Source organism: Accipiter gentilis, chromosome 10 (genome assembly GCF_929443795.1).
Source record: "Accipiter gentilis chromosome 10, bAccGen1.1, whole genome shotgun sequence".
Taxonomy (NCBI): Eukaryota; Metazoa; Chordata; class Aves; order Accipitriformes; family Accipitridae; genus Astur; species Astur gentilis.
Genome location: NC_064889.1, coordinates 14,871,988 through 14,895,597, shown reverse-complemented (window position 1 = coordinate 14,895,597; position 23,610 = coordinate 14,871,988). Strand labels below are relative to the sequence as shown.

The following is a 23,610-nucleotide window of genomic DNA, read 5'->3' as shown; positions in this document are numbered from 1 at the left end:
TTGTAATGTTCATAAAAAGCACCATGACCCTGTCAAGTAGGGGTCACATATAACATAGGAAATATAGTCTCCTTAATCCTGGAGGTAGCAGGAGTGCATGTGTCCTGCTACTAATCCACATTTGGCCAGAGTTTTTGATGGTTTCAGCTGTACCTTGTGATATCTTATACCAAGCACAAACACACAGACATCATTTCAACACAGAACAACAGGAAAGGTCACCTGCTGTGCATACTCCTCTATGCAGCCATCCAGCTCCATTGTCAATACTGGAAAGCAAAGCTTGGTTACAGAAAGACTCAGATGAATTTTCGTTGTCTAAAGAGCCTCAATTTTAAAGGGAAAAGAGGGACCATCTCTACATGGTCAAGTGCTGGCAGCTGTCTCATTAGCTCTTACAGTCTGGCATATCTTAAAGCATTCTAGATTGTTGACATATAACCTATTTAGTTCTACCCAGCTCTGGGTAAAATGTGGCCAGATGGCTTATATGTGAGCATGTTATGCCCGACATCTTTTCTGTCAAGCTGCACTGCATTGTCTAACTTAGTATGTTCCCTCCCCATTCTGGCAAGAAACACCTATTAGTGTTACTCTCCCCCACTAGTAATACTTCTGTGCAAGACAAACATACTATATAAACAATATAGTAGAAGGGTTTTCTGTGTTATACAAGCACCTAAAATGTTACACATTTTACAGAAAAAAATTCCACATCTATTTTTTATTTCCACCTGTATTCTACAAACACATACCTATCCAGACATTTCATGCTTACTCATTTTCAGAAGGGCAACAAAATCAAGAACAAAAAAAACCTTTATTAGCATAAAAAGTACATATTCAGTAATCAATACTCAAATTCCTTCACAGCATCCAGCATGTTTGATACATCTTTCTGTATCTGCTACAGTTGGAGGAAGAAGGGGTTGCAAAATGTCAGAGGCTTAGGGTTAGAGGGGTTGGCGGTGGAGTTTTTTGTTTAATGCTTTTAAATTATGTAAACATTCAGAGTGAAACCTGTACAACTTAAAAGTTAAATAAAACCCAACTTCAGCAATACAAAAAAGCAATATAAAAAAAAGTATTCGGATGCATAACATGCATCAGAAGAAAATGTAGAAGAACATGGCAAGTAAGTGAACATGTCTTAAAAAAGTTAGATCATACTGGAAACTCTCTGTAAATATCTGTATGGCTCAACATGATAAACTTTATAAAATTACTTGGTTCCGTAAGAGATCTGTACAGTTGCATCTATTTTAACTTCATTAAACAAAAATATATTAGAACAATAAACTGATCAAAAGGAATAAGAAAAGTTTACTCAAGTTTAACATTTCAAGCTGCCTATCTAGTTAATCTATTGGACAGGGGTAGATGAGCAATATTAGTGGCCAAGCTATTCTAGCAAGACCTTTTAGCTATCTTGTCAAGTTTTTATATTCAAAGCCAATGTGAAAAGGCTTCATAGATGAAGGATATATTTTAAAAAGCCAGCCAGAAAACCTGTATTGCTGATGGAAGTAGTTTCAATTATACTGCTGAAAGCAAAGAATATGTAAGAATAAGTCATTTACCAGACCGCTGTAAGGACACCACTGATCAAGCACTAAAGCTTATGCAGTCATTTCAACAAAAGTGACATTAATTTGTTCATTTCCTATGCTTATTTTAGAAGCTGAACCATTGCTACCTATCTGGCTCATAACTAGTCAAAATAAGATTGCAGGGTACCACGGCGGCGGATATCACATGTCCAGCAGTGGAAACCACCTCCCAATGAATTGGCATGGCGAATATTCACTTTAATTGTAGAAATGCCTGCAAGAAACATACATTGCATACTTTAAAATCTCAAATTCATGTGGTAAGCATTGATCAGAACCAATAATGCTTTATCAGATCATAAACATCAGATGCAAGTACAGAAAGTAATTCCTACTCATTTGTTAAGAATTTATTTTCCCAAATTCTAGGCAGGGGAACAAGCTAGGAACATAGCTGGCTTGCTTATTCCAGCAATACCCTCAGGAATATACAGTCCCTGGAGCACAGCCAGTGTCTGATGTGTTATGATGTGCCAGTAATAAAAAGAAATACAGTTTTTGCGGTATGTGAAGAATTAGCTGAAATTCTGCTACAATATATGACCAGGGCACATTTACATAAATCTGTGAGCATTTACGGTTCAGACACTGAATGTGCTCTTTCAAGTGCCTTTCAAGAAAAGAAACATTCAAAGTACAGAGCTTTGAGTCCCTCTTTCTCTGAAAGGGGAAAGAGGTTGTTATACTTATTACCCAGGTTAAGCTTCCTCTCACTTTTCAGCTCTGATGTTTCAGCTGTGGCTCAGCTTATACAAAGTCCCAACAGACAGACTAGGATCAGAAGACTTTCTGTTAAGATTGCCTTTTTGCTTCTTGGTACTTTCAGGAGCAGCTCAATAGAATCCATCATCTAGGTCAGCAATAGTTTTGTTCCCAGTAGACCCATCTCAGTCCTAGGAACTTACTGACTACAGGAGTTTATTTGGAACTCACACAGACTATGAAGTTCAAGTGTGAAAGACATATCATGGTTAGCATTAATAGCCTCATTTTTAAGTACTTTCAAGCATTTATAGATCCTCAGCTCCTTGGTCACACAGAGAATTAAAACAATCTAAGACTGAAAAGCTAAGTGATACACTGAAGGTTGCATAGCCAGTCTTTAAAAGCAGATTGAAGCATTAGATTAGATTGCATGGTTCTCACCTGCAATCATCTCACATGTGAGGGAAGCTTCAATAAGTGCACTCACATCCATGGCACCAACCCGTCTTCTAGGTTCACAGTTGCTATCTTCCACACTTTGGATCATTCTCTCCTTCCCATTATTTTTCTCCCTTTAAAGGATTCTTCTGCTGCTGGGGAGTATTTTTACTCTACAGTACAATGATCTCTCACTTCCCTTGACTGCTCATCTACCCATCAGTCTTCTTTCTACCCTATCAACTTTTGCATCACCATGTGCTTATCCTGCAGCAATAGTCAGCTGGCTGTAGCACCAAGCAATCTGGCTACCTTCCTACTAACCAACTATAAACCACGAGTAGATCTACCTACATCTTTCCCTCCCAGCACGATGGAAGCAGTTGGATTAGTGGCATGAGTTCAGATTTTTAAGTCTATATTATTTGCCTTCACAGCAAGCTGTACATAATAAGACTTTCAGCTTTTATATTCAATTACAGTTCTCCTGCCACTGTGTTTCTGAAGGAATTTCACTCTATCATGAGGTCACATCTCACAGGACTGAAATTCCCCATAAATGAGCAGAAATACCTGTATTAAGTGGTCTTAAATAGTCAGTTTAAAGTACTATGAGTTAGAAACTAGAAAAATCTGAAAGCATTTTGGCACTGAGGGATAGCCAGCTCTACATCACTCAGCAATAGGTGCACTCAACCTCTCCAAGACAGATTTTGACCTTCAAATTGAACAGACAGTTTTATATTAAAAAGCCGATTCAAAAGCATGCTCACTGTAACTTTAATTGCTACTCACACCCTTATTTGCTGCAAGCTGTAGGGGGTACAAGCTGTAAGATGCATTCACATGACTGACATATTCAGGAGAGAAATCACTGAATGATTCTTACTTGCTAATCCAATTGTTTGAGTACCTTTTCCAGTGCTGACTGCTTTGACTACTTTAAGTGAAACCTCCATTCATCCTGATGTGCATAGCTGGTATCACGATCATTTAATTTTAAGTGTATGTTGAAATATGTTAGGACATACCCAGATTTTCAAACATCTTCTGAATTGATGTCTCATTGGCGTCCACCATCACACGTTTCTCATCCAGCATTAGGACATTCATAGAGAGCCATTTAGAAGACATCCACAGGGGGTGATCTAAACACATGAGAATAAACCTTCTACTGTACCAATGTTGCCCCATATTAATACTCTTAAGAATACTCTTGGAATTCTTAGAAAAGAAAGAGTAAATATACCATCCGGGATGAGTGGCACAGGGGGGCGAATCACGGTCCAGCCTGATTTCTTGAAGAGCTCAATCTGAAAGAACAATTTAATTAGATTCTAAAACAGGGTTCTTAAAGTATCATACTATGTACTCCAACCTATTCCACATTTTCTCAGGCTACTTCAATGTACATGACATGCCCTTCCCACTGTTCACTAGTCTTGCCCTCTAAAAACCATCCCAGTTTTCATACAAGCATTTTTTTTAAAGCCTTTTCAAACTTTGGATACCACTAGCATTTTTCTTCTACTGTTTTTAGATATGTTAAACACAGATGCAGTTTGGAGCCTGTGAAGTAAAGATAATAGCAACAGCACGAAAGAATTAAATTCTTTATTTTTGGTATTATTTCTTCCCATATGACTGTAAAAACCATTGATATGAATTACACTGCCATTCATAGAAAAAACCCACCAGAAATACCACATAAAATTATGTTGGCATCCTGCTTCATAGGAAACTTAATATGCAGGTTATTTAACAAATGGAACAAAATATAGGCATCCTAAGGAATACTTTGCGTCTCTAAGAATTACACAATCAAGTTAAAAATAAGGAGGATAGTTTGGCTAAGGAGAACTGACTTTTCAATTTCCTAAACACTTAGAAGAGCTCTTTATTCATGTGTTACCACGAGGTGGAGCTCTGATTCTGAAGTAACTACCCTGACCTGCCAAGATTTTAAAGAAAAGCCCCCTTTCACCCGAGCTCCCCCCCATCCCCCATTTCCCAGTCATCCAGAACTCCCAAATCAGTTTTTCTGAAAGAAAGCTGCATCTATCTTTTCTATCTACACAGACAGCAGTTTTCCATGAAAAAAGTCCCAACACATGGGTTTAACACAAGGAGACTAAGAGGCTCCTCTTGCAAGTAAGATTATGAAAAACAGGCGGAAGGGAAAAGGGGAAGAAAAGACTTACTGTTTTAAAAATTATATTCTCATAATGGATATTACAAGAAGCAGTAATTCAATGGGACCATTTGCATTGAAGCCACTTGCTGAGAAGAGGCTAATGTTGCCTCTAACAGCTATGCTGTGCACTGTGTTCCATAATCTCTGCTGCACACAGCTCTATCCAATGATTCAGTATCAGCTCAACTATTCCCAGGTGGTTGTACAGCTTCTGAAGTCACGGGCATCCTCACAAAAATCCTCAGGCGCTGACAATACAGGTAACATGTCCAACAGAGATGACCTCTCACTTTCTGGAAGGCTTTCTGATCCGATTGCACTGTTTAGCCATACTAGCTTTTTCTCAGATTGAAGTAGCAGTTTTACATACTGAGCCATGTCTCTCCTTCCCTACTATTCAAAAAGTATTTCTTCCTCAGTTATTCAAAATTAAATGCCTGAGCAATTACCATCCTCCTGCCATTGGTAGAGTTAATACCAAAGGAGAGGCTTCCAAAATAAGAATACAAAGGGGGATGTCCTGGTTTCAGCTGGGATAGAGTTAATTGTCTTCCTAGTAGCTGATACAGTGCTATGTTTTGAGTTCAGTATGCAAAGAATGCATACATTGATGTTTTCAGTTGTTGCTAAGTAGTGTTTAGTCTAAAGTCAAGAATTTTTCAGCTTCTCATGCCCAGCCAGCGAGAAAGCTGGAGGGACACAAGAAGTTGGCGCAGGACACAACCAGGGCAGCTGACCCAAAGTGGCCAACAGGGTATTCCATACCATGGGAGGTCACATCTAGTATATAAACTGGGGGGAGTGAGGTCAGGGGGAATCGCCACTCAGGGACTAACTGGGTGTCTATCAGTGGGTCATGAGCAATTGCACTACGCATCATTTGTACATTTCAATCCTTTTATTACTACTGTTGTCGTTTTATTAGTGTTATCATTATTAGTTTCTTTTCTGTTCTATTAGATCATTCTTATCTCAACCTACAAGTTTTACTTCTTTTCCCGATTTTCTCCGCCATCCCGCTGGGTGGGGGCGAGTGAATGAGCAGCTGCTTGGTGCTTAGTTGCTGGCTGGGGTTAAACCACAACATGGGATTACACATCTGAGCAGCAGAAAACCCTCAATTTCTCCTTGGATACAATTAATATATTTAAGTAGTGGAAGTGTTCAGAGAAGTAGTATACCCTAAGTACTTGCTTTGATACTACATTATTACAAAATAGATCACTTCCATCATATTTAAACCACGTATAAAGGAAGAAACACAACACATCTGCCTAGCCTCACAGTAAGACAGCACAAAGAGCAGTGGCAGAAAACTGGGGGAAAAAATGGTCATTGCACTGCTGAGAAAGTTCTAGAGTCAAGATGCAAATACAACTATAAGTTCCTGAACAACTGTCTGAGTGCTATTTAAATTCAATAACATTATTCAAGTGTATACAAAATAAACTTGTGTATTAGCAATTATCCAGCAGGAACCTAATCCAGCTGAGTAATTTTTAAACACAAAACACTTTTGCCTCTGTTACACTCTTACCTGATGGCAGGGACGGTCTGGGTTAGAGAGCACAAGACCAGGACCAATGATATTAAAAGTGGCATCAATGTGCATAGGGTTAGGATCCTTAAAGGATATTACATGCACTCTATAGTCTGGTGCAAGATGTCGTGTCATCCATTCAATGCCCATGTAGTTTGTAACCTGAAAACAGGACAAAGTAAGTTTCACTAGGCTAGAAACTGTATCCAAACTTAGTCTAAGGTTTTATTTAAATAAATATTTAAAGCCAAAATAATATAAGTTTGTGCCTCTAGTTAACCCCTTAGCTGTAAGACAGTCTCATCCTGTATATCAGACATTCTACGAATAGCAACTTCTTTTGTCAGCACTCTTACTTTAATGCTGGTCAGGGATTTAAAAAGACATAAATACAAGTATCAATCACTAAGGTAGATACCAAAACTGTTGGAAGAAATCTTTGTTTACCTGGCTCCTTTGTACAAAGATATCTCTTCCAGCTCTAATGAAGTCAGCGGCATCAAAGCATGGCTCAAATTCAGTAGTTACAAATTTTCCCTGAGCTGCCAGTTTATGCCTGTCTTCAACAGAGTGGATTGGATAATCCTGGTTATAGAAATAGGAATAACAACTTTAGGTTGGAGATGGTAAGGGAAAGTTTTCAAACTATTTGCTACTGAAGAGTATTTTGAAATTAAGAAAATATGTTTATATTGATAGCTATTATGTTCCTTGGAAGTGGTTTGATTTACTTGTTACTAGAATAAAAAAAAAGAAAGCATAAATGTGGAAGTTTGAGTAAAAGGTTTTAAGTACATTCAAGAACAAGTGATGAGATAAGCAGCAACAGTTATACAGAGAAGTTAATTGCTCTTCAGAGCCAATGTCTTTATAATATTCTGGCTCCTGAATCAAAAGTATTCATTACCAGGGGAGTTTAACTATCCAACAAATCACTACACAGTGACAGAAATACTGTTATGGAAGCTATTTCCTAACAAAGGTAGACTCCCTACTTTTTCCACATTTTAGAATGGAGCAGTACTTCAAACTAGAAGGTAGATCTTCAGAAATTTAAATAGATTTTAGAATGAAACAATACAATTAAGAACAAATGAGGTGTGAAGAACAGCACAAAATCCCTACTCCTGGATAAGTAGTTTCTATGCTTTAGAACAGGCTCTGGAAATTTTCCAGTACTGACAGATTAAGGTAATTTTGTTTAACAAAGACTTCTTTGCATCATTGATAAGATGTCACTATTCCCAGAAAGTTATAATCACTCCACAACTAGTTTTACTGCACTTATTGTGGATGCCCTTACCAAGGTCCTAATGCATTTGGGGGCCTATAGGAAACTATCAAAATTGTCCAAGTCAAAATTATTACAAAAGAAAAAAATTAAGAAAATACTCACTTAAATATTTGGAAGATAAATACTCACAGTTTCAATCCTCCACTATTTCTTTTATGTAACTTTCAAAATACTAATCATCATACAAAACAAAGATTATGACAGTTTTTTTCCTGTGACAAAATATATTTTCTTTCCCACTTTCCTGATACACTTAGGAGATACGGACATTATCAGGGAATCTTAATTCTTTAAAGTGATCTTTGTGATGTCTTTCTAGCATTCCTCCTTCTTTAGTAATGCTAAGTTACAGCCCATAATCAAAACAATTCAAAGCAGACTTCAATTCAATAGACACAACTTCCCATTTCTTATTCCTTAATTGCACACACTCAGTTTCAGCTGGAAAGGCCACAGAATATTTGCATACATTAGAAAAGCCACAAGTTTCCCAGAGTTGTTTTGTTGTTGTTGCCTTTCCCCCAGTTTTGAAACCTAAATACCAGGTTGAAACTATCAACAAAATTCTGTATAACCGGAACTGAAGTTCTGAAGCACAATGAGAACAATACCTGATCGTAGAGTTCATCTGCCATTGTGGGTTTGGGGGCAGTTGTCCACTTAGCACCACAGTTGAAATATTCTTTGATTATTCGTCTATATGCTCTGTACTCAAAGAACCGAGCACGCCAAGCCATCGGTGCTTCAATAATTTCATTTCCCACCACCAACAGGATGTCTCTTGGCATGGCAGCATACATACCTGAAAGAAAAAAGGCCATTACCCTATGAGACAAATATGCTTTTCTCAGCTCTTTCAACTTATTAACTTTTCACCCTCCTTTTTACCATCCAAAAGGATGGCAGAAAGCCTCTTTAGCAAAGTCAGGAAACCGGTGCATAATTTGAGGTCCTTACATTCTTCAGTAAGTTTTCAAAGTGACATTTTTTTCTTCAAAATACATGCAACTTTTGCTACAAAGCCTCACTCATAACAAGTTCACAGCCACATGAAAGCCATCCACAATCTACAAGCCTCCACTTTGTAATTTGGTTAATGGAAATTAACTAGACAAATGTTTATGATTTACTTAGACAACTTGAAAAGGTGATGATGGGTAGCAAGTTTTCCAAGTGGACCTCATTTCTTTATATGCCACCCTTTTAAAAAGACTTTTTGCTACAGAGGAACTTGATGGAACACAGAACTAGTGCAGGAAGTAGTGCCATTAGATTTTTCATTAACATTATCTGTTCCCTAATGAATTTAAATTCCACTAGAACAACTTAAGAACAGATTTGACTTGAAAGGAGCCTGGAGACTACACGATGCAAAGCTGAGTGTGAGCCACTGTGCTCTCACTGCAAATAACCAAAGCCATATGGTGCTATACAAGGAGGAATGTGGCCAGGAGATAAAAAGCCATTAAAATTTCCTTGACACTAGTGAGGATTCTCCTGGGAAACTGTTTTCAGTTTTGGCCTCCATAGTTTAAGATGGATCCAACTCTAGGATCCAACAAAGGGCTATCAAGACAGTCAGGGGCACCTTACAGCACATGACCTGGGAGAAGTGGAGGGACCTCAGCTTATTTCATGTGGCAAGCACAGGACGAAGCACTAAGCCTACAGTTACTTTCAGGGACATTAAACAGGAGAGATGAATACTTCTTGGTAGTGGCAGCAACAACATAGCAAGGAAATCTGGCAACAGATGCTGGTGTGGGAAGTTCAGGTTGGGTATTAGGAAAACATCTTTCATTAGGAAATCCACGCAGCACTGAAACAAGTCAGCAAACCAGGTGGCAAAATCTCCATCCCTGGAGATTTTCCAAGTCATAGCTACACAAAGCCATCACTGACCTCATCTAGCACTGGCAATAATCCTGCTCCAAGCAAGAAGGTAGACTAGATGACACCCAAATTGTCTCAGACAAGAGCTAAACAGACAAGGCCTTAAACAATGGAAGAACATTTACCTGTAGACTCAAAATCAGGTGTTTTATACTTCACAGACCAGTCAATTGGATCAGGCCTCTTGACAATTACACCTTCTCTTTTCAAAATATTGCACATCTCTTCAATTTCAGCAATAGCTTTTTTTAAATGGTCTTTGGGGAAGCTCTGGCCTCCGAATTTCTGATAAAACCCCCAATACTTTTCATATGTGTTGGCCTAAAACAAAAGGACAGGTAAGTGACAAAGGATAAGCATCAGTTATTTTGGTAGAGTGAGATAGATGCATAAGACACAGTTCTTAATATTCAAAGTTTCTTGTTCTTCTTTCTACCGACTTCCCATTGTTCTGTATGTGTTATGACCCTAACATGTCGTAGTGTGCCTTATATTTGATTCCTGCAATATTTTGAAGAGTTGCTAAGAATTGTTTATGTCCTGCTGATTCTTCCAAAATAAAGGGACATGGGGGAGGGAAGGGAGGAAAGGAAGGGAGAAGCATCAATGCTTCAGATAAATGCTCAATTATTCCTGGCTGAGAATCCCTGTCCTGGTAGCACTCTGTCTTTATTTTTTGTCTTTACTACTTCTATTTATACACACCATTGGCAAGGTTTCACTCAGATGTTTTATGATGTGCATGTGTCCAGCCATTAAACTTACATAAGTGCAGGTGTCAGACTAGTTGTGAACAGCTGATGTCTTCACAAATATTTACACACAGTAACAAAGTTAAATTTCAGCTGTATGTGCTAAGCAGGCTCATTGAACTAGCAGATAGCTTCAGTACTGCTAATGGACTGTACATGTGGCATGATGCCTAAGAAAGAAGTCCTCTAAGGAACAGCAGGAAAAAAGGGAAAGCCATTCTGGAATGTGGAGAAGTAAGTACACATTTCACTCCCACTTGCAAGTTTAGTTTGACTTTTAGATGGAATTTTCAGGATATTTCATTTCCTCATATTTTTTGATATAGATGGATCAGCAGCTTATATTACTTGTTTCTACTGATGGAAATACTATTATAAATAATGTAATAAATATTTCTAGAAGTCTCTTCCCCTCTTTAGCCATAGTGCTACAGAAAGCCTCATTATTTATCAAACCACAGATGAAAACCAAGAGACTACATTACACTTCAGTTAGTATTTAGTGGCTAGTATTGCCAAGTGGCCATGAAAGATTTGGTCCTTATTACACTAGACCTGTATGAACACACACCAAACACTACAGACTCTGCTGTTTAATAAGGCTAGCAGACATGTTTTTAAATGAAAACAACCTTGAGCTCATCTCCAAAATGCATACATCTGTAGTCACTTTGTTAAAACCTCACTTTGGTACTGTCACAGTGGTGACATCAGGAATTCTAAAACCATCCCAAGTACAGGTAATATGCCTTGTTGGCTAGAAGGGGCCATACTTCAGGTACAGTAGCAGTCTAGAAAATGCAAGAGATACTAAATTCATCTGTCAGGGTTGGATTACAGCAAGTACAACATTTATAGGCCTAAATCCTCTGCTCCTGAAATCTTGTGATAGTCTTCTTGAATTAAAAACTAATTCAAAATAATGTCCTAGTTCTCATGGTTAAGAAAAACCAGAGATATAATCAAACAAATTATGCTGCTTCAGTTCAGAGTATCTTTGAAAGTACTTCATTCAGATTTATAAGCTGTGAAACCAGCAGTTTTGATGCATCTCTGCTAACACTAAGATGGCAGAGAAACAAATGCATATGGAGCCCTTCTGGAACAACAGCAGAAGGGGTCAGGAACAGGTGAGCAAGCAGTCAGGCCTTCCTTCTACCAAACAGAGTCTTGCTCATTCAGGTAGCACAAGTGACAGCAATGGGATGAAGGAGAACCTGCCCTTCCAAACATGAGGTTATCTCCTGATGCTGCAGTCCTGACTACCTTCCAGAAAGCAATCTTCCAGACAAAAACAATGCAATGATGTTTCTTTTGTGCTAGTACTGTCAGTGAGCCCCAAGCAGGCAAGAAGGTCATTCATCTGAAGGCATGCCTGATCTCCTTTAACAATCCAGGCTATCCACTCCACTATTTCTGGATATTTGCCCTCATGCTAGAGAGGTAAGACAGAAGGAAGACAAAGTTCAACCTTTTAGACATCCTTAACATTTATATAGGCAGACCAGGCAAAGGTCTCAGCATGGCCATCCTGCTCATCCAGTACTGAAGCTTCCTCCCGTCCTTCCTGAAGGAATTTATTCTTTTTCTTTAAGTGAGGTCTTGGGTAATTTGATCACCTCAGCCTTGCCAGCTGTTCAGAACTCACAGGCAGATCATATGAAGTGCCTAGCATTCCTATGGAAACCTGCTCTGCTAATGAGACAAATTTGTCCTGAGGAGCAAAGCTAGTAATCTTCAGAGCCACCAGTGATGTATTTGAGTATTATTAAGTCCTAAGAGGTGCAGCTCCCCTCTTCACCAGGTGTCCTCTAGTACTGCTCTTTTTCAAACCTGAGAAATTACACTTGCGCTACACTAATAGAATGGCATAATCTTAAAGTTACAACACAGTAGGGGATAACACCATAAGAACACTCATATTCCCTACCTTCTAAATAACTGGGAAAAGGGTATATGACTGGGACATCTACTACATACCAATTCAGGGTTGAGATTTCAGGCCCCTTTGATCATACACATACAACTCATTTCAGACTCTTCAAAAAGTACCATGGCCAGGACACAGAAAAGAGCTTTAAATAATCTTCTCAATGCACCTTATAACCTCCTGTCTGAGAGTACCTGAGAAACTGTATCAGCACTTCAGGAAAACTCTTTCTTTTCAGAAAGAAATGTAAGAGTGTGCTGTAAGGAAAAGATTGTCTTTAAGAAACAGCAGAATTACTCCCTATAGTTGCTATATATTTTAAATATTTGTTGTGGAAAATAATTAATGTTATCAGTGTTAAGGCTCTGAAGATGTACCTTCAAGCTAGTAATGACAGTTATTAAATTTAATACATTAAACCAGAAATTCAACAAAAATGCTTTTTGCCTAACTCAGTAGTAAACACACCCCCTCCCCAGATATAGTGATCTGTGGTAATAACACCTCTTCACAAAAAATGCATCATTATTCACAAAATATACTGACAAACATTGCAGAGTACAAAGCTATAAAACTCAACTGTTTGATTAAGTGTCAACCGCTTCAAAAGAATACAGCTGAACTGAGATTTTTGACCAAAGTGCTAGTCCAAAAAAAGACATCTTCCTAATTAATGTAGTTGCTAACCTCCTAGTTAAGATTTCCCATGTTTCCCAGTAGTGTATTTACCTCTACAAAACCTACATAGCCCCTTTCAAGCTCCCAAAAGGATAGGCAATAAAGTGTCAGCTCATTAATATTCATCAGATATGTAAGTCTCCCTTTTCAATTCATTCCTCCTCCTTCTTACACCAAGCACATCATTCCCACATCACAGCAGAAAGACTTGTGTGTACCAAACCCACATCTCAAAGTACAAGAGTGCTTGCTGAATGCAGCCATACTTCCTGCACTTAAATGTTTTGTAAATAAACATGCATACAATCTTAAAACACAATTTACAAGTACCTCAAAGCAAGTATTTACCAAACTGTTATAATTTGTGTTTTTTAAAACATCTCAGGTCTAAAGCCTCAGTTTTTCCTTATACAACTCAAATTCGCTAGTTTTAAACTGCAGTTTTTATAAACAATGACCTCATTCATATTTGGCAGAAGGCACATGATACACATCAACCCCACTATTGCTACTTACAGGGACAGTACCAGGGATTTCTGCCTACTGTATTACACACATACATGCCTTGCCTTTCAGCCACATAGAGATTTGAACAATAACTGAATCTATTAATATATTTCAGTATTGGCAAGGTAGGATTTAGACTACTGTTTGGATTATTCAGCAACGCCCCCAAGCAAAGTTACTGTTGCAGTTTCTACAGCACAATTTAAGAAAAAAAGAGAGAAAACCAGAGGAAACCACATCTCAGCTGGTGCGCTCTATTACTATTACCTGTTGTGGCCAACATATCCTTTAGACTTGGCAGTTTACATAAAGCAAAGCTAAAGCTTGCTTTAACCCCGAGTTGTACGTATTTGAATTGCAGAGGTAATCCTATAGTTCAGCATTCCTCATTGAGCTTTTGATATTGTATGCAACACAAAGCGAAGTTCTGACCTCATTTGATCAGTTATGCCTTCATAGGCATTAGAACCAGGCTAGCTGTATAGCATGTCACACTTCAGCAAGTTAGATATTTCAAAGAGTGTTTTTTCTGACATTAAAGCAAGGCCTTGGCCGCTACTTGAGAACAGATTTTTGCCTCATTTAATGTTAAAATGTAAAAAATGTTAGACGTGTTTTTTTCCTTACTCTTCCTCTACATTCATTATAGCAGTTTTAAGTACATAAATGAACATACATACACTTGTATATTAGAAATACCAGTCCTCATTTGCTGCTTTTTCTGAAGCTGCTAGAATACCTTTGGAGTGTCTGAAACAGGATTCGAGACATTGGTAACTGAGCTTCAGCTTTCAAGGAGTAAATACAAGTCATAATGAAGTTAGTGGTAGTATTCATTCCACTCACTGGGGCCAAGATACCATCTCAAATGTCCCAATGTAAATCAGATGATAACTCTTCAGTCTGGGGATTAGAGCTACCAAGCTGCAGTAATTCATTCACACTCCTCCAATCACTTTTGCCCAGATTCATATCCCAGATTCTAAAGAAAAATATACCAATGTAAAAGGGGCTAGGAGAAGAGAAGTCTCCACAAGTACATCCCAAGCTTCCTCTAAACTACTATTTCCAGCACTTTAAACATATTTTCAGTATCTTTGCCATTTCTTCAGTGTCAGATCAGAAGAATTCCCTTTCTTTTTCTACCTGAGGTCTTCTGGTCAACTTTGTCACAATACCCTTTAAAAATTTTACTAAGGTCTCTTCAGCAGAAGTAGTGTGCCAGCTCATTTTGCTGTGATAGCCATGGATTACATGCTGCCTTGGAGGTAGTACTGTACTGTGACACCAGAAGAAAACAATTCAAGATCATCCCCACAACTGCAGGAAACAACACATACTTAGCAACTTTCAAGTCCAGGTAAAGTGCACAATAAAAATCAGAGGCAAGCCCATTGTTTGAGTGTTCCCATTCTAAAATACAACGTTTCAGAGAACAAAGAAATGTGGATTTATTTAGGTTGCTGTTGTAGCTTTAGGCACAGAAAAGCCCTGAAAAACAGAGGAGTACATATGCAACGTAAGAGTTGTAGTGAGCTACTTAAGAGCTATTTAAATAGAATGATCCTGCTAGTCTACAGCTATAGAACTCAGTCTTTCTCAGACTATTAAGTAGAAAACTACACTTTTCTTCAAGTGGTAACCCGACTTAGTTTTGAGTCCAGTTAAGCTTTCATCATTCCTACCAACTATCTCAAAAGCTAGATTATGTACTTTGATAGCATCAGGGCAATATTACTAGAGCAGACTGCACGTATTAGAGATTCTCTCTACTACTGACTTCTGTTAAGACAGCTAATTCAGTTGAAAGTGCAAAGAAAAAGCATAACCCCACCAACACGGCTATGCTGTCCAGTTTCACAGATGTAAACAACTAGTTTGAAAAAAAGAATCCTCAAGAGTAAACACCACACCTTGTACACTGTAAAGCTTAAGAAAATTGTATATAGAAAAACCACATTATTTCCTATTTAAGGTTGTTTTTTTGTTGTTTACCTTAACTTCCACAGAAAAAGGTGGGACGCAAGCATTTTCAGCTCTTCCCACAATGACCTCTTCCAGTGGGTCCCATTCATTGTATGAGCAAACAAGACAGTCCTTAGGCACAGGGCTAGCAGCCTTGTTGTCATCAGCAGCACAGGTGTTCTGGGAGGCTGTAGCTGCCCGGGTGCTCTGGAAAGATCGCTGCACCCATCCTGTAAAGACTCTTCCAAGCTTAAAATAAAAATAAGAATGAAAATTACGTTTCCCTTACAAAAGGGGCAAAAAGCAACGGTTCAGTCCGCGAGTGCCTTACACTGTCATCCCAAAGCAATGCACGTTATTTGGGGCATCGACAGAAACACACTCTTCCAGCCAGTCTAATTTATTCACAGCCTACTAGATGCTTAAAGGACAATCTGCCTTTTAGAATACGCGCGGTTTAGAAGGGTAATGGCACCGGCAGCGGCGACCACAGCCACCGAACTCTGTGCTGCTGAACTGGGAGGACGCACGGGCGAGCCTCGGCCACACGAGCCTGCAGCCGCCCCGCGCCCGCTCTCCACCTGCCGGAGCGCCGCCGCGCCCGGCGGCGCGGAGACCCCACGCAGGACCGCCTCCCGAGGGAGCGTCCTCAGCCCCAGCCTCCCGAGCCCGGCGGCGGATCAGCGCGGCACCAACCCGCGAGCCGATGTAATGCGCCGCTTCGGCTCCCCGGCTGCCCCCGCGCAAGCACCGCACTCGCAGCATTTCTGCTGGCGGGGCAGGGCAGCTCCGCACCGCTCACTGCTACTGCTGCCGCTCCCCGCCCCCGCCGGCAGCGCACCTAGCGCCCGCCGCCCGCCCCGCAGCCTTTATAGCGGCCCGCCACGCCCCCCGCACCGCCCCTGGGCTGAGGGGGCGCGGAGCCCCTACTGGGGGCGGCAGCTGCGCCCCCCGCCCCTCCACAGCCGCAGCCGGGCGGCGGCGGGGCCCCGGCGGGAGGGGCCCGGACGGCGGCGCCGACCACCCTCGCCCCCCCGCTCACGGTTCAGGGATCGCCCGGCGCTGCCCGCCCGTCGGGATGAAAGAGCAGCTGGAGAGATGGAGCCCCAGACCCAGGCCCTGGGCGGCGCAGCCTAGCTGGATGAGGCAATCTCCTGTAAAGCTGACTGACGGCTTCTTTCGACATACCTGGATCTCGTTTCCACAAACGGCTCTTTAGCAGCAATCTGATTTTGAAGGTTTCCAGTCAGGTTTCAAATTCTTCTCTAAAAAGTGGACTGAAGCGCATCATTCAGTTATTTTTAGTCACCAAATACGCATGTTCTTCATTAAACCTGTAGTAGACAAATTCGATTTTACCCCAATTTCCAACAGTTCATATGCTAAGAATTCAGATTTTCAGACAACAACCAAAAGATTTTGAGATTCAGCTAAAAATATTTTAATTCTTTAATTACTGAAGGGGTGTTTCAAGAATATCCCAAACACTTAATTTCAAATTCCGGCTTTTCAAAATGCATATTGTAGTATGATGAAAAGTCATCTTAAAATGAAAACCTAAACCAGTTAGCTCCTTGTAGACCTATACTTATTTTCCCCTGCAAAACCTCTCCATGAAAAAATCAACAGAAATATCTTCAAGGATACTTCGATCTCAACAGAACTGCAGTCTACAACGAGAAACCTGTTTGCTACCAGCTCTACTCATATTTAGTATATCCCCACTAGCCTGATACATTATTCTGCATTTTCTCAACTTTGCATACAAGTTCACTTTTAAATAATTTGATTTTGCCTTACAAAAGTAAAAAGCAGATATAGCGAAAAAAAAATAGTTTTGCCAGAGTTATTCTGTTTAAAGTTGTAAAAATCTGCCTCTCTCTTTCAACCTTATTACTTTTGGTTCTGCCTTTATCACCCGCACAGTACCTAGCATTTCTTCAGCCTTGGTCAATACTCCATCAGCCATTATCCAGAGCTAGGACAGTGGGACATGGCTGTGAACAGACATGATATTTAACACTACTTCTATATGTAAGATCGTGGGTAGAGCTAGTGAACTCAGCAGACATATCTATAGCAGGAAAAAGGTAAACATCGCTGGTAGTAACATATATTAAAACATAAGCTATGGTCTTAGAATACAGCAAATCAGCTACAGTTTTAACACACCTTAGACATATAAGTAAGCAAGTTTTATTCTACTGGGTAATTAAATCATTCAGCAGTTTGCCTTTTTGGCACAGGTAAACACTCCACGTTCCCAGGAGAAATAGGACAGTACAAGTGCTCTCTTCATGAATTTACATATTTCTCAGAGAAAAGTTAATTGTTTCAGTTGGTATGATATCAAGCATGCTTTACCCTGTTTCATATGACTGCAGAACTTTTTCATAACTCACTGGTCTTAGTTAGGACTCATTTGTAACATAATTGCCTCAAACACTCTTCTTGTATCAAAAAGGATAAAAGGATTTTTTTTTAGTTTCAAGAAGGAATTTTCTTGATGCTACTTAATTCCTAGTTACCAATTTTTGTCACCTATTTAATAAAAAAAACAGCCCTAAGTTTATGCTAGTTCTGCCCAAATGCTTGTTATTTGATTCAGTTGATTTTGCCAAGATCACTCTACTCACATGGACCTCCTAAAAAAATTAATGATTGGCTTGTGGCTAAATCCAAAGGTCTCGCTTCTTTTTCTGTCCGTTTCAACTTATCAGCTAGTTTTGGACCTTTGGATCATTCTTTATCAACTCAGTTTACATAGTTTTTCTGACTCTGCACAATACTTCTTTTCCTACTTACTACATATGCTTGATGCTTTATAGGGTCCCTAAAATTGTCCTCGCCATCATTGCAATGGGCTTTGTGCTGAATGCTCTACCATTTTTTTTATTTTTCTGCTGGACTGCATTTCTTCTGCTCACATTTTTTTCAGTGAAAACATTCTTTCCCATATCTCCAAGGTCTGGTTTTTTCCTTTCTTTCAGGGTAGTTCCTCCTGAAAATAAGCCAATCTTCCTTTAAGTACAATCAAAGCAGAAATTCTTTCCTTTTCCTAACTGGCACATTTATGATCTGACCTTGAAATCTTTACTCATGGTAAATAGCATTTTCCTTCCAGCCTTCATTGAGTACCAGTCATTTGACCCCCAGATTGCCCTCACATGGGCCTTGATACCTGCAGTGCTACCAATGCACTAACCATCTAAAATGCACTCTAGTGGTATCCCTACACTTCTTTCATCACTTGACCATCTTCTGGGTGACTTGAAAAAAATCTTATTTGCCTCCTTAAAGCAGTCACTTACTTATATTTCTCTGCTTACATCTTTTTATCCCTTAACACCCAATACAGACTTCATACGGTTTGCATTTATGGTGTATGGAAGTATCATTCTTCACAGTTCCCTCTTTGGCATCAAAATGAGAGTCCTCTTGCTTTTTGTGTACTAGGTAGCTCTTTATATCTTCTTCTTCCTCTGCTACAAGAAGGGCTTGATCTACCAATGTACGTTTTAACAGTGACATAAATCATGGAGCATGACATCAGTAATGATTATTCAAATGTATATAAAGCCAAGATCATTCATACAAATACAAGAAAGTTACTTAAACATGTGGTTCCCTAAGCAAGTGCTGAGCTCTTTGGATCAAAAATCTTATAAAGACCACACCATTGATCTTGTTACAAACAACTGCTAGAATTATTATAACACCTGGAAAGCTCAGCTCACTACCCAAAAGCTTGCCAATTACATTCAAAATTATGTACTGATCTAGTAAAGATATTTTCTTCCACTGCAAACCTCACCTCAGTATGGAATTTTAGCTTGAAACAGGAACAGGAGATTCACATCACTATTGCTGAGATAAAGATTAACTATAAAGTTGTTTGGTTGTTGGTTTTTTTTTTTAATGAGGCTCTATGCATTTTTCATAATATTCTATCCATCAATTTTAAGTGACATAAGGTACCTTGCAGGCTTATATAAAACCATCTCATTCTGATAACTGGGTAATAATCCATTTAAAGCAATGGGGTTCCAGTTAACCAAGAACAACATTCTGGCCCAACAGTATTAGAGAATAGGATACTAAGTAGCAAAATTCTGGTTTAAAAGCGCAGAATTAGAAAAAGCAACAGGACACATGCAGTAGAGAGAAGTTAACCTTGGCAGCAAGAAGTTAACCTTGGCAGCAAGACCAGTGTTAGTGAAGATTAAAGTATAAATTCAGGTATGTTTTAGGACAGCATCTGGTCTCGGCCTCATGTATCTTTTTCTCTAATACATATGCATTAGAGAAACATTAGTCTCAAGGGATTATACTACTGTTAAAACATGAATTTCCATCTGTCTAGGAATTGAGGTCCTGCCTTTGAGAGCATACACTGTTGTTTAGATTTGTAATGTGGTGTAGCAACATGCCTGAATCACTTGAGGGACACATTTAAGGTTAAGGAACAGCCTATCCTTTCTTACCAGTGTCTCTGCTATGTTACTGATTAAAACGATTTGGTATAAGATATCTGGTGTGAGCTGGTCTTAACATTTACATATATTCAACAGTTTTTACTTATCCTTACTTTTACTTTACTTACAGAAACTTACTCTGTTCAGCAATACAAAGGAGAGAGACTTCAGTTCTTTCTAATGCCTTGTCAAGGATACTGCTTGCTTAATTCCAACAGACTACACCCACAAGAAGAGAATTTGGCACAGCACATCTTATCTGTTAGCTATCAGGAACAACATAGAAAAATCCAGTATGCTTCTTAGAAAGCCAGTTTCATACTTCCTGAATTTCAGAAGTCTGGACTGTTCCAGTTGGGAAGAATAAATGCACCTCAAAATATTAAAATTACTTTTCTTTTTTTTTTTCCTCTCCTTTGAGCTCATAATTTTGTAGTCAACTCTGAACTCTAAAACCAGTCAAAATATTTTGTTACACATAATTAAAATGATTTCTTTAATTTAAAATATTTCACTTTAACTTGTGACCTATAATAAAAGCTGAAAATCAATGTACTATTTTCAAAGTCCTTTGAAAGATACTTCAATTTCAATGAAATAATATAAACCTTGCTTTATCATTCTTCACACTCAAAAGAAAGATATAATTAGATTTAATCTCTTATCCAACTAAACAAACTACGTATGTAAAAAGGCAGGAAATTCTTTCTCCCTAATCCCAGCTTCACCGAACCCGATTTAATCTTTAAACTTGCTGACAAACTCTACATGGCTTCTGCCTATTTTATCTTTTATAGTTATTGAAGAACAAGTCCTGTAGTTTTCCCCAAATGCCAATTCTGGGTACTTCTTGGAAGATTTTCTGTTCTTCCTTGTCAGGATATCTTTGTTGTGTGGCATGCTGAAGTGCCAAATTCTCTGTCAGGCTGAATGCAATCTGCTAAAATGGAGTTTTGACTACACATTCCGCTGAGTAGAAGAACTAAGTAAAACTAATTTCCTCTCTTTTTGTGCAATTCATATGGTAAATGATAATTCATAATCATAAACTGGATGGTATTTACCATAATCAGAGATCAGAATTTATATGGAATCTCCATTATGTGGAGACACAGTATCTAATAGCTCTGCAATGTTTCTGCTAGTTGGGGCACTTAAGCGGTCTTTTTATTCCTATCCAGCTAGCTATTATCACAAAACTTGTAGGAACTTAATACCATTGAGACCTATGACCCTTACTCAAATTTGTCTGAAAGCAGCCAACAGGTTCAAGTTACAGGGAGGGGAAGGAGAGAACAGATACAGACATACACACACATACACAACCCACGGCCATATAACCTTATGTTCTTAACAAGACTAAAACCTTCCTTGTCTTTGAGATATCAAAAGATGAAAAAATTTCTCATGTTTGAAAACAGATGACTTATGTAGATGTTTTCTGTATGAAGCTTAGGCAGCAATAGATAAAAATTTTGTACGATTGTTAGCATACTGGTATGACTAAATTCTTAGTGTATTATTTTATGTATGCAAACATTGCTCTTCATATCTTTCTGTTAAAATATCATTAAAAATTCATTGCAAAATGCAATCAAATCATGCATATAACCAAAATGCATTTCAACAGATGTAACTCAAAAGAACATATCAATATTAATATGTATTGAAATGTTCATAAGCATGTCTAATAATTCAGGAAATAATTTAACTCCTTTTTTGGGAACCAGGTAGCTGGAATACTGGAAGGAGGTAGAGAAACAGTTATATATCCGCACCCAAAACAAGGCTCAGTAACTGAATAAAGGAAACAGTACATGTAGTAAAGGTGCATATATATATATGTGAAGGGCAGGACACTGGCCAGCGAGGCTATAGAAATTGCAATTGAAATAGCAAACACAAGGATAGAGCTCTGGTGAGATAATTGTTAGACAAAACTTCTGGCTTAAAAGTAGTCAAAAAAAAAAAGTTTGGAACTTTGAGCAAATAAAATTGATGACTAAATCCACCTGATCTCAGGAAGATTGGACTTTCCACTGTCCTTCTGGCTACTCACAAAGTATGTTACATCATAGAAATGACTGATGTAATAATTTCTTTTCCTAAAAGAGCTTGCAGAAATCCACATTCTGACTAGCTACACTGTATGTGCACATAAACATGACTACCAACATACATATAAATATCTGTTTTAATTTTAGATGTCACATTTCTATTATAGAAAGGTGACAGAGCTGAATAAAGTTCTATGAAGGCAAAGGATTTGGTGATCTTAATCCATGACATTTTATACTCTGTCATTTCCAGAGGCAGTGCAGTGCTGACTACTGAAAAACACAGGAGATTCATGCAGCAAAAGGCACATCACTTGGTGGGATAGTTTTCATTCAGACCAGTATTTCCATGTATACAGTAACATGATCTGCCAACATTTTCTAGGGTCAGTACTGTGACGATACTTTCTCTCAGGGCTGCCAAGTGAACTTCATGGGTCTAGGACATTTGAAATCTCTTGAATCTCAAATATATGGTCCTGCAACATAGCCTGTTCTACATTAGCATTTAAAATCTGAAAACTGCTTCACATCTTTCCTGAAGAATATTTATAGAAATTATTAATATAACTTTGCTGTGCCCCTGAAATAATAACTGTATCCAGTTTTCTTCTCACTCTCACTGGAGTCAAAATTGCAGCCATATCACATTATACATCCGAACAACAGTTTCACAAATTCTCATTCCTTTAACCACTGTGTGAGTAGAAACTTCAAGTAAGCTACTGGCCTCCTAATGTGAAGGGGGTTTGCATGATTTTTGTGGCAATACTTAGCATTTATTCCACTTGTTTTCTTTCTTGGAAGAGACAGGAAGCCTTGGCTCTCCAATAACCTCTTAATCCATCCCAAGCTTCCAGGAGAGGACAGCCCAATGCACCAAAGTTATTAGACCTCTCTTTACTTTAGAGAATGCTACAAAAAAACAGCTTTCCTCTGCTTCTGCTTTCTACACTGAACCACAGAATGCCCTGAAGAGACTCCCTGACAAGAATAAGCCACAGAACCTCAGTAACTCTGTGCAGTTTCTTGAGCTTTTGAATATTCTGTTTGACAGACAAGCAATTACTCAGTTACGAACTTCTAGCATATGCATGCAGTTTATTCGTGTGAAAGAGGTTGGAGTACCCTTAGACTAAACTAGATGGCAGATGTTGTCTGGTCAGTTTGCTACTGCTCAGTAAATAAGGCTGTAAGAATAAAGCCTCTTTTTCCCCCTCCCTTTTTCTAAGAAAACACAGTTCTTTCTTTGACAAGCACATTCCAACACTTGATGCTCTTGTTGGCAGCATCTATGAATGTTGCTCATACTGTAATGTCTCTGAAAAGGCTGCTGAGCATAAGCTTGCCTTGATGGTAGGATAGTAATAAATTATACAATTAGGGTTTGATTTGAGTGTCTCCTTCAGAGGATTTCATAAATTCATTGTAAGTTTTATGCTGAATCTGATTCAAGCCTAACATTAGTGGTTAAAAAACAACACTGGATTTGGACACATGGATGTAATTTACTCTTTCATCACAAGTGAAAAAAATATGGCAAAGTCAAAATTTGGTGGAAAGTAGTAATTT

General features: G+C 38.7%; 1 protein-coding gene across 1 annotated transcript; it reads right to left on the bottom strand.

Moving 5' to 3' along the window:
* Nucleotides 1–824: 824 nt before the first annotated feature.
* GATM (glycine amidinotransferase) lies at nucleotides 825–16,271 on the bottom strand. Its single transcript, XM_049812556.1, has 9 exons — nucleotides 16,203–16,271; nucleotides 15,537–15,755; nucleotides 9,800–9,995; nucleotides 8,393–8,583; nucleotides 6,935–7,072; nucleotides 6,485–6,649; nucleotides 4,003–4,066; nucleotides 3,785–3,901; nucleotides 825–1,824 (listed from the first exon to the last, which is right to left on the bottom strand). Exons 1-9 carry the CDS (start codon nucleotides 16,269–16,271, stop codon nucleotides 1,712–1,714), a joined length of 1,272 nt encoding a protein of 423 aa, XP_049668513.1. The 3' UTR covers nucleotides 825–1,711.
* Nucleotides 16,272–23,610: the final 7,339 nt, after the last annotated feature.

Excerpts from the sequence above, each read along its gene's own strand:
- GATM (XM_049812556.1), bottom strand. The coding sequence starts at position 16,271 with ATGCTGCGAGTGCGGTGCTTGCGCGGGGGCAGCCGGGGAGCCGAAGCG. Across the intron at positions 6,650-6,934 it reads TCTTTGTACAAAGGAGCCAG|GTTACAAACTACATGGGCAT; the intron begins GTAAACAAAGAT and ends TCCTGTTTTCAG. Across the intron at positions 3,902-4,002 it reads TGTGCCACTCATCCCGGATG|ATCACCCCCTGTGGATGTCT; the intron begins GTATATTTACTC and ends TCATGTGTTTAG.